This window comes from Gymnoscopelus braueri, assembly GCF_963280865.1.
Source record: "Gymnoscopelus braueri genome assembly, chromosome: 20".
NCBI classification, from domain to species: domain Eukaryota; kingdom Metazoa; phylum Chordata; class Actinopteri; order Myctophiformes; family Myctophidae; genus Gymnoscopelus; species Gymnoscopelus braueri.
Genome location: NC_137622.1, coordinates 14,103,746 through 14,116,096, shown reverse-complemented (window position 1 = coordinate 14,116,096; position 12,351 = coordinate 14,103,746). Strand labels below are relative to the sequence as shown.

General features: G+C 40.6%; 1 protein-coding gene across 1 annotated transcript; it reads right to left on the bottom strand.

Moving 5' to 3' along the window:
• Nucleotides 1–4,636: 4,636 nt before the first annotated feature.
• On the bottom strand, nt 4,637–10,533 carry LOC308075561 (protein O-mannose kinase-like; the record flags this gene model as incomplete). The annotated part of the gene is made up of 2 exons (XM_080415507.1): nt 10,492–10,533; nt 4,637–5,789 (listed from the first exon to the last, which is right to left on the bottom strand). Exon 2 carries the CDS (start codon nt 5,633–5,635, stop codon nt 4,637–4,639), a length of 999 nt encoding a protein of 332 aa, XP_080271633.1. The 5' UTR covers nt 5,636–5,789; nt 10,492–10,533.
• Nucleotides 10,534–12,351: the final 1,818 nt, after the last annotated feature.

Sequence of the window (12,351 nt, the reverse complement as noted above, 5' to 3'; positions counted from 1 at the left end):
ACCACCTGACATCATCTGGAACAGTCCGTGGTTCGGGTGGCTCAGATCCTCCATGAGCCTACCCTGTGATCCTTCTCGACATGAGCACCCGTCGTACAGTAGATGTATCGAAGGGAGCTTGTCGCATAACCCTCTACAGTGCTTTACGGTTAAGTTCAGTACAGTTCCCATACCAGCTTTTTAGCTCTCTAAAAAGCTCGTAGGATCTTGATAGAGTTAATCTCTTATCTTGATTGATCCTAATTTGTCTAGTGTCATAAACCTGCTTAAGATGTCAAATTAAATATAGTGATGTCTTTTTGGGCCTGTACTTCAGTCTTTTAAATGTACTCTGTACTCTTATTCTGCCTGTGTCTATGCAAGCCAAGGTCAAACTAGCTACAGGCTTTCTGTGGCTATCTATTGTTTTGAGAACACTGTATCTAGATGTTCTTTTCTACAGCTCCCTTTCTTCAGTGTCACCAAATCATCACTGACCAGTGACAGGTCAGAGCCGGTGTCAACGTGTTGACCCAGACATGGGGACGCTGTTTGTCCAGAGATAAACTGTCACACCATCATCATCATCTTCATCATCTACCATCCTCATCTTCATCATCTTCATCTGACGACAACTAGCATCATCGCAGAGGCGTCAATTGGGTATGGCAGGCTATGGCAGCTGCCATACCCTCGCTCCAGGAAAAAAAAAAAAAAAAAAATTATAATTTTTTTTTTTTTTTATAAAAAATAAATCCATGAATGTCTCTGTCTATCTGCGTTGATTATTCTGTTATTAAATTTCAGTAAAATAACTACCAATGCAAAATTATTGCTTTCACAGGGTATTTCATTCTTCACAACTGCTTGTATCTCCCCTATTCTCCCCTATCTTGTCAAATGGTATATTCCCAGGCCCAGTCTGGAAATCCCAGGTTCAACACAGGTGCAATGCATTATTGTTAATTAGCAAGCAGCAGAGGCGCGTCTTTTCAATAGCAGACAGGCTGTTTTATTTACTTGTGAACAGTGAGTTAAATGAAAAGGAAGCAGACCTCTCTGCATGCATTTTTTGGTAAAAAGACTGACACAGCAACCCCCGCAGCAGACAAGCCGTGCGGCCGAAAAAGGGCCCCCCCAAAAAGGATAGATATAGTTAACCCTGCCATACCCTAGCTTTTACTGAACTGACGCCACTGCATCATCGCTCTCCACCAATGGCAGGATTACACCTCCGACGGCTGGACGATTGATCTGTCTTCCATGATGTCATATGTTTATGTTAACGGACACTGTTAAAGGCCAGTGCTTTCTCTGTTAAACTGCAGAGAGACGCCGACCGATGATGCCTCCCATACCTGTGACACTGTAACCTTCCTATTCTCTCTGTCTGAATACAAGATGTTTCATTACACCCATGGCTGCCTGTGTTCTGAGTCTGGTTTTTCCTTGTTGCCTCTTTATGAAAGTATCTGGTACTTTGTGTGGGTCATAAGGAAAAACAACTCTATTAGACCTTAAGACCCATATAAACTTCTTAAGTCACTCTTCGCCTGCATAGAACATAACATTCTTTTGTGTTTTCATCCAGAGCAAGAATACGAAGTTCACTTAATTTACTAAACCTTCTGGCTGCCACATGAAATTGTTTGTGACTGAAGAAATGCAGAAGATTCCAACACGGCGCAAAGATTGACCCTGGGACTTATTTACGGTCATGGCAAAGCAAGACCAATCAGGAAATTGTCGGTAGAAGGTGATAAAGTACAGTATGTTCTTTTAAAGTGAACATTTTTAACTCAAATCTTTGCTTCTGGAGGTCCCTGGGTCCCTTTGAGATGGGGGTCCGCGGCCAAATACATATAATTTTGGGGGTCCTTGACAATTATGAAAAAGTTTGAGAACCACTGATATAGCAATATTTAGTTTTTTTTAGAAAACTGTTGGTAAAGGTTTGGGTTGTGTAGTTACCTTGCCATGATGTAACTCCAAAGGTGGGCAAGGAATCAAAAGTAATTGCTCCATTTATTAGAAATTGATAATCCAATACAGGCTCTTCATTGCCTTTCATTGGGAAGAGGCTCAGGAGAAGCTCTTTTGGCCCGTAAACAAGTGCAAACCAAGTTGATCCTGACAATTTTTTCCTGACATTTATTCTTCATTTTGGAGGAATGTTTTACAAACAAAAATTCTCTGTGACTTAAAGACATCACCTAGTAGGTAAATTATAGAAATAGTCAGTACTTGGATGAAGTACTCCTTTAATCCCATGTACGATGAGCTGATATTTATTATTCTTGCACCTTAACTAACGTCCATATCATGTACAGCAGGGGTCTTCAACAGGGGGTCTGCGACCCCTGAGGGGGTCCTCAGAGTTACTACAGGGGGGCCGCCAAATCTTTGTGTGATACGAACTTTTTTTCTTTTTTACATTAAACACTTGAACCCTATAGCATCCAAATTCTGAGGAGAATTTTAGCCAAAAATAGCTGATCTACAAGCTCACAACGCCTCACAGATCGGCAAAGCGTTTTGGTGTAGACGGAAAAAAGAGCAGACTAATTACAGAGCCAAAGGCCAAGAGTGAAAGGTAAAGTTTATTAAGTATTGACGGTTTAAGTGGTTAAATGTCTGAAAATACACATTAACATGAATCCAACACTGATGATCGTGATCAAGCAATGAAACTATCTATGAAAAAGGTGTGGGGGTCCCTGCTTCATCTCTCTCTCAACTAAGGGGTCCTTGGCCTGAAAAAAAGTTATCCCAAAACAAACTAGTAAGGCTACTTCTTGGCCTCAATCACAAAACCCATCTAACCCCTGCTCATTTTGCTAGGATTGGATGGCTCAGGGTTGAGGACAGAGTACAGCAACTTGCAATGGGCCTGGTCTATGATACACCACAACATTGGGATCCCCCTATATTTGTCAAAATACTTCCAAAACGTTAATGAAGTCCACGATCATAACACCAGAGGCAGCTCCAGGAATCATGTTCAACCCAGATTTGGCTCAACAAAGGGAATGAACTCGTTCTCATGCTATTCAACAAAAATGTGGAATGGCCTACCAAAAGGAGTAAATAAAACCCTACTCACTTTCAAAACTGCCCTAAAGATACACCTTCAAGAGGCTGCAATTCGAAAATGGCCCCTGTCTAAGTCTTAACCTACCCCCCCATTTTTTTTTTCTTCTCTTGTATATATTTTTTTCACTCTTCATACCAGTAACCTGTAAGCTGATTGTATAACATTCTGTATAGTAGTGTGTATATCTGTCTGTATATATATATATCTGTATGTATATCTGTCTCTTATATGTCATTATGATTTGTGTGCATGGGGATCATCTTAAACAAGTTCAGTGATGAGTCTTCCAGTTTAGTAGACCTTGTATTGTGAATTTGTACTTCCATGTACTGTTATTCTCATGTCTTACTAAATAAAGTACATCAATCAATCAATTCTACAAACTTTAACTTCTGATCCTGGGGACAGAAGGCAGACTGTCTGTCTCAGACAAGACTGAGAGCAGTGGTGGAAAAAGTACTCAAATGTTTTACTTAAGTCAAAGTATCAATACTGCAATGTAGAAGTACTCCATTACAAGTTAAATGTACAGAATAAAAATACTAAAAGTACAAAAGTATTGGTATCAAAATGTACTTAAAGTACTACAATATTAGAAAATAGCAGATCTACAAGCTCACAACGCGTCGCATCGCGACGCGTTGTGAAGATCGGCTATTGTCAAATATAGACATGTACCTAGTTGACCGGGAGTCCCCCCAGGGGTCTATGTCTATGGATGAAGGGGGGCCCAATGGCCCCAGAGACGTAGATTACGGAGGAGGCTCTCGCTCTCTCTGTGTGTGTGTGTGTGTGTGTGTGTGTGTGTGTGTGTGTGTGTGTGTGTGTGTGTGTGTGTGTGTGTGTGTGTGTGTGTGTGTGTGTGTGTGTGTGTGTGTGTGTGTGTGTGTGTGTGTGTGTGTGTGTGTGCGTGCGTGCGTGCGTGCGTGCGTGCGTGCGTGCGCGTGTTAAATTGTGTTAAATTCAACAGAGATTACAGTCTTTTCCACAATAATTGCTAAAACACATTTCTTGAAACCTTAAACCGTTTTCCTCAAACCTTTAAAAACACAAAAACAAATCTTCAAACCAGGGCTGGATTAACTCATATACGGCCCTATTCTGGGCGCCGCCTTACCCATTATCCCTAAACTTCTTGAGCTTGTAGATCGGCTTTTTGAACAATTTGAAAATGTTTTTCAAAATAGTAAAAAATGGCAAAGAAGTTTAGGGATAATGGGTAAGGCGGCGCCCAGCATAGGGCCCTCAGTGCCAAACTTATTTCTGGCTTTATCATCCCTGTGCCAAGGCCAAAAATACATTGTAAAAAAAAAAGTGCTCTGGAGCCGAGATACAGCCTTTTTCAGTAAGAAGTTAAACAAGAAGTGAATTGAGCAGAACATTTTCAAATCATGATATCTTGGGTTCTGAACATTTTTTTTTCAAAAAAAGAAAGTGCAAAAATAAATTGCCCTCTGCGATTTGGGTTTGGCACTGCTCTATTGTGAATCCATTTCCTGCTCCTGAAGTCTGGGGTGACCAAACATGGCCCAGTATTCAAATATGGGACATTGTAATGGGTAGTTAGTTGTACTTTCTGTTCTCCAGCAACATGTTGTAGACCAGCTTGTAGACCTGCAGCACCTCCTGAGCGGCGGGCCGCAGCGCGGGGTCTGTCCTCTTACACTTCGCGTGGACCTGTGACAGGTGGGAGAGGGCCACGTCGCCCCCGGCCACGCTCCCCATCAGGTGGCGCGTCACCTCCGGGATCTTCCAGATATCCGACTTCTCGTCGTAGCCGGGCATGAGCTTGTCTGAAAAGGCCAGGCCCTTGTACGGCCAGAGCTGCTCCGGCGCCACAAAGTCCCCGGTCACCTCCCTGTCGAAGCATTCGACCAGCAGGCCCCTGGCAGCGTCCACCTCCGGCAGCATGTCCAGGTCGTTGACCACCAGACGGAAGTTGCTGCTCAGAAGGAACTGGCTCAAGGTGTGGGGTAGCCATTCTGTGTCACACATAACAAGGCAGCCCACAGGGCTGTCGTGGAGGTAGCTGAGGACAGACACGTAGTCCACGGCCAACCTCAGGCGTATCTGCCAGGTGTCGTGATGCCGGTGTCTCTCCTGTGCCAGCACAGTGTCCAGGTTTTTCAGGGAGCCCAGTGGGTGGTACTCAGTGACTATCATGTGCTCCTCTAGGCACGCACCCACCAGCTGCACCACGTGGGGGCCTTGCAGGGCTTGCAGCATGGAGACATCGTGGACAAATAGCTTCTGTAACTTCGGAGAGATTTCCGCTTTGGACAACGCCACCTTCTGACCTCTCCACTCTGACAGGAACACCTTCTTTACCATATTCTCGCCGATCAGTTTCAACGTGCGCACTTCCGTGATGATTTGCGGACACTGCAGCCAGGACAAGCAGTCCTTCATGGCGTCTATTTTGAAGTGACCGGGAGGACAGACCTGAGGAGGCATCTCTGATACATGTCTCAGGTACAGGTACAGGTATATGTAGATCAACAACATGTTGGCGAACAGCACACAGAGACACAAAGACCACCGAAACACAGACATTTTGTGCATGACCAAAATAATGAGTTTTTCAGGAGCACAAAGGTGACGCGAAGCTCAGCCTATCCGTGAAGCCAATGGGATGGATGGGTCCCAGGTTAGGTCGGGTACCACATAACAGGATTGAGGATTGACAGGATTGATTTTTGGTTCACTGCCTCAGTCTCTGAAAAACAATGTAAACAGGCACAGGAATGAAGACATGAACCGTTCACTTGCGTTCCTAATTTTCCTCTCATTTATTCACAATAATACAATCACAAATATCACAATAAATCAACATTTCCCTGTTCTGCAACAATGTCTCTCTTTTTAAGAAAGCCCATAGCACCTTCAAGGTGAGCATATGTGTGTGTACAGTTATTCCCTTCCAGGTACTGTAAGTATACGTGTGTGTGTGTGTGTGTGTGTGTGTGTGTGTGTGTGTGTGTGTGTGTGTGTGTGTGTGTGTGTGTGTGTGTGTGTGTGTGTGTGTGTGTGTGTGTGTGTGTGTGTGTGTGTGTGTGTGTTCCAGGTAGGTATAGCATGTATGTGTGTGGGTGAATGTGTTGAATATGTGTTGGTGTTTTACAGGTGAGTATCTGTATATCTGTTGTGTGTATAAGCTGCTGTCCCTTAAATACATTTGCATATTTTCACTTCACATTTACAATATAACCATTTGGCTTCAATATTCCCATTAAACAATGAAATACATTCAAAGGCCATATTTCAGTATTTGTACTGGTCCCAAGTACAGCAGAACAGCGGTCAATGACCCCTCTCTATTTCAAAGGATACAAAGGATTCAAATCAAGTAACACCTTGGTCTACTCTATTTAGAATCAATGACGGTCGTTAACAAGCCATCAACGCAATTGAAATGGCTTTAAGCTAAAGAATGTGGCTTTGTTGAGAGACTGATCCTTGATTTTATATCAGATGCAAGCTAATGTTGAATCTATTGCACTAAGTAATGGTAGCTATTGGAGCAAGATGTTCCACAATAACATGGCCCATGTCATTACTGCCAGTACCCTCTCCTCTGCCTCATTGAGGGTAATGGCAGTAATGACATGGGCCATGTTATTTTGACCAAAATTGTAAAAGTTTATATATTTGAAAGTAATGTAAAGTATACATGATGTGAACATGCATGGTACATCATTATCAGATTATCCTTCAACTTCTTGTTTATGCCCCAAAATGACTGGATCTGTTTTGTAGCAATTTGTAGCAATTGTAGAAATGTTAGACCTTAATTGCCGAATGTTTAAGCATATTCTAATCATGTAAACTTTACTTTAAAACATTTTCCAAATATTGTATTTGTTTAACATATTGGACAGAATAGCCAATTTTACATCGAGGTGCCCAGATGTCCCTAGTGCCCAGCTATCCCGTTATCCCTGCATCATACCACAAACAGCCTAACACGTTAACTTTAAGATGAGGGCAAAGTAACTACAATTTCATTTGACAGCTTCAGTCCATGTGGGACTTTCATCAGTGCAAATTTCAGTAAAATAAGCATTACGTTCTCATTACATGTACAAATTTAAATAATTAACATTTCTCTATGTAGCCTATTGGCCATCATTCCCATTTTCATTCTTCAATACTAATGATCAAATAAAACAGATAATGCAGGTGAAGATCAAAATGTACTAAAATATGTACCTGCAAAACAGTTTGAGGTGAGAAACTAATGCAGCATGCAGTAACATGCATGCTTCAGCAGTAGCAGACCAGGGAGAAATAATTCTCTAGCTACAGCCAGGAGCCAGTTTACTTAATTATCACATAGATTGGAAATAGGGAGAAACAATGAACCTGACTCTGTACAAACTAAGCTAACAAAAGCTAGCTAATCTGCACAGAACGTGAAGTGTAAAACTTAAAGCAACAATTTATTGATGGGGGAGTGAACTTAACATGCTTGCTGCCTGTATCAAATCAAGTTGTTTGCAGTTGCAAGGATAATGAGGTGGGAGCAGGGGTCATCACCATGGCAGCTTGTGATGGACATTTTCATTCATATTTAATTTTTGCCACGGACATGCAAAATAATCATTGTACCAAAAACAGTGGCCTAGCCCTAAATGTATACTAATGGACTCCTCATGTGTCATAGGGTCTGACTCTATTCCAATGTGCTGCATATTTTAAAACAATAGTACAGTATGTCTGCTTTAACTACTGAGCGACCAACAAATTAAATCCTAATTATTTTGGATTATAATAGTTGAGTCTCATCAGTACAGACAGTGCTTCAACCTCAAAAGGGCCACTTAGCTGAAAAGGTGAGTGGGTGCGTATTATACATCATATGGCTAATATAGAGATTGCTGGCTTTTCAAAAGACAGTGTTACTTGAGGACAGTAGTCATCAAGTTCTACCAGCTAAACCATTTGGTTTGGCAAGGTACGGTAGTGCATTTTATTAAGGTGATCAGGTATTCTCTGTTGATGAGAAAGTCCAAGGCATGCACATGTAAGACACACCCTACAAGCTACACTTGATTTGTTTTTGATTTATTAGACGGAATTCTCACGGAATTGTCAAGGATAAAATGCCAATGGAACACTGCAACAAGGAAACTTGAGACAAAAAAAAAATATGCACATGATGAGTGATTAATTAAGGGCATGCCAGGATTTTAATTGAATGCATTGTCACAATAGTTTAATGCGGAGGCACCTGACTTTGATCAGAGGTGAGCTAACTTTTAGGTTGGAGGAGGTGCTAGGCTGTGGATGGAGGGTTACCATGGATTATGATTGTGGAGTGTTATTATAGTTATTATAGTTGTTATAATTGTTATTATTGGACACTTTGAAAAACTGTCTCTCAACTAACGACAACCAGCTTTACTTGTCCAGTTCTGCCCTCCTTTGCCTTGGTAGCAAATAGCTCCTTCAGGGGTCATCAACATGTCCGTACATGGACAAACATGTCCGTGGCAAGACTTGTCTTGTCCTCTTTTTTGTTTTTAAAGAAAAATATATTTAGCCTACATATTTTTCATTATAATAAAAAAACTGAATCTTAAAAAAATTTGTTTGAATAATTTTGGTGACTCATAAAGTGTCAGGATGACATTCTCATTAATATGATGCAGGAAATTTGTGGTATTGTATGTTTTACCTGTACATGATTGATCATATGAGGACAACAAGACAACAAGATTACCTGAAAATGTCAAAACATCCGTTCAATCCTTTGTGGGATACTAGTATTTTTATTTTTTAAGACAATGGATTAATGGAGTGTATGAGGTGTGTCAGACAATGAAACAATTAAAGTCAACAGTAATGTGAGTGACCACAGTGGAAATGGTGCGGAAAAAGAGCAAAAAGAGAAGGCATGTCATCTGTTGAGAAGAAGCACCGAGGCAAAGGAGGGCAGAACTGGTAAAGTTGATTTATGTCAGTTGAGAGAAAGCGTTTCAAAGTGTCCAATAATGCTAATAATAACCATAGTAACACTCAATCATAATCCATGGAAACCCTTGATCCACAGCCTCACCATCAGACCTCCCACTCACCTCTGATCAAAGTTAGGCACCTTTGCATCAAACTATTGTGACACTGCATTCCTTTCAATCCTGCTATGCCCTTCATGAATCAGTCGAAAGTATAGCTACCACTTTAACCCTGACATCCCAATTTTGGGCATGTCATTATAGGCTAAAAAGTTACTGATCTACAAGCTCACAACATGCTGTGATGTGTTGTGAGCTTGTAGATCGGCTTTCCCCCCCAAATAATATTTTATTTATTTATTTGATGGCTTGTTTAAAAATGGCTTGTTAAAAAATGTGTAGCGCCCTGGAATAGAGTAGACAATATGGCACAGGAGTCCATTATTATATATTTAGGGCTAGGCCTATGTGATTTTAGTCAAGTTATTCAAACGCATTTTTATACGGTTCTACATTATAATGAAGAAAATATATAGAATATATCTAGAATTTATTTTCAAAATAAAAAATGTGCCTCGGACAAAGACATGTCTTACCACAGACATGTTTGTCCGTGTACGGACATGTTGATGACCCCTGGGAGGGCACTTGACATCACTGCATCAGGTGAAAAGTGAGACTAAAACTGACTGATGGCAGCCAGCTCATTTAAATTTTAATTATAAATAATAATTATGATTGTTGAAATTATAATTATTTGTCAAATGTTTGTCTTGATAAGGGCCACAGATGTTTGGCAGGCCATAAAAAAAATATATATATATATATATATATATATATATATATATATATATATTTCAAATGGGTCTTTTGGGAAAAATTATTAATAATTACTGTGATTATGATACGATTTACATTTCATATCATACACCATACAGTAAGAACTCCTATAACTTTCACCGGCAAAAAAAAAGTTTTTTTATTTTATTAAAAAAAAATTACGATACAGTATGACATCATGACAATACCTATCGTCACATTTTAATACCACAATAGGCTATATCGTGGGACAATATGTCGTGACACTCACTCCTAGGCGGGGAGGGTTGAAAAAATATTTTAATCACTTGGGGAGGGTCATTGATTTTTTTCTTTTAGTCTAAGGGAGGGTCATGGCATTTTAGATCAAGGTATATACATTTTCTCCAGGGGTACCCTTCTTTAAAAATCGACCTGTCCCTAAAAAGGTATATAAAAACGGACTATTTCATCAATTCAAAATTGCATGACCCTCCCTTGGATTTAAAGTAAAATTAGCTGACCCTCCCTTGGACTAAAATTAGAAAGGCATGACCCTCCCCTATTTTCCTCCAGGGACCCCCTTCTGTAAATTTCGACTGGTCCCTAACAATCAATAAACATACAACACAATACAATACAATGAAGAAAAAAAACAATATGTACCTGGTAAGAATAGACACAATTCTCTGGTCAGAAACCTCTTTTGGTATAACATGCCTCAGCAGCACGTCTACAACAGAATTAACAGCAGTGTGTTGTAAACAATATATTGTTTGGTATGTCAAAATGACTAACTGAAAACATGTACAAAGCATCACTACTTCATATAGGTACATTTAGCATGTATAGAATAACCAGTATTCATCACAGTATCACAGTAAACTCTTATTGAAAATAAAGTGTGTTGAGGAACACATCTTACCTTGGGCAAATCTAATCAAGACTGGCACCCCTCTAACATGGACACCTGTGTTACTCAATGAGGTGCCGCCCACTAACCAATAAAAAATGCCCTTACTTAACGAGCAAGTGGAACCCACTAATCTCTGTTACACTCCCCCCTGCTGAAATCCACTTGCTCACCAAAAACAAAACAAAATCTGACCAAGAAGCCAACAAAAAAACAAAAACAAAAAAAAACAGGAACCAGGTACACAACTTTATAAACTATGTACAAAGAAACACATCCATTGAGCATCCCATACTGTACAACAGTCACACACCCCAGTCAAAATACCATTCTTCACAAGAATTAGTGCAAAAAGAGGACGGCCAAACCCCCTCATCGCACATAGGAACAACATGCCTGTTACATGTCATTTACGCATGTGACTGCGACGCGGCTCAATAAGTGAAACAAAAACACAATCAAAAGAAAAACAAGAAAGTCACTACTGCTGTGCAAATAGCTGTACTCTCAAGCTCCAAAGAGCAACAGAATGGAATCCTAATATGCACTACCCTCTGGTGGTGAAAAGAAAAAGTACTACACAACGTCCCCACCACGTGGTCTTGCGCAATAGGCGGATTCCTGGAATAGCAACACCATTCGAATTCCTGGAATGACTCGGTGCAGTCATAGAGGTATAATATAACTAGAGGGCGGATTGCCCCGCCCCCAGCTATCATTTCAATTAATGTGCTCAGTGCATAGAGGTATAATATGACTAGAGGGCGGATTGCCCCGCCCCCAGCTATCATTTCAATGAATGTGCTCAGTGGCGTTTTGAAGCACCCGGAAGCCTGCCGGAAGTAGAATTAGAGAGTCGTTTTTGACCACACGTAGAGTTATGAGCATGCGCACTAGTGTCCTTTTTGCGTTCTACGGCAGCCCGTGTGTCAAGGATTGAACGCGAGATATTTATTAAATACACTCGAGATGCATATTTATATGTAAATGCATATGTATGTATGTATAATATGTTTACATATTTATATTTATATATATAAATATCTCTCGGTATGTTTTGCTCGTGCATGTATTTCTCCCCGCCTGCAGTTCCAGCTTTGGCCACTGGGGTGGCGGCTTCAATGTTTCTCAGCAACTCTGGGGGCTTGGGTGCAGTCAGTCAGTGCTCCAACGACGAATCCAGGAAATGGGTCACGGCACCATTGTAACGGTTGATCTGCGTTGTGTTGCAAGAGTGTATTATGCATGCAGGCTGGAGTATCATGTCTCATTCCTCCACTGTCATTCCTCCATGGCTGGAACCGTTGAAGCCACGCCCCCGAGCCTCGACATTTCAGAATAAAAGCTCACAAAAAAAAACTCGCAGTAATAGCTTTGTTTTAAGTTATATGAAGAAAATAAACCAAAATCAACTCTATATTAATAATATATTCATAAATAAATAAATAAATCATTTTTCATAAATTAAAAAATATATAGCAGTAATGTAAAATATATAGCAGTAAACAACACACACACACACACACACACACACACACACACACACACACACACACACACACACACACACACACACACACACACACACACACACACACACACACACACACACA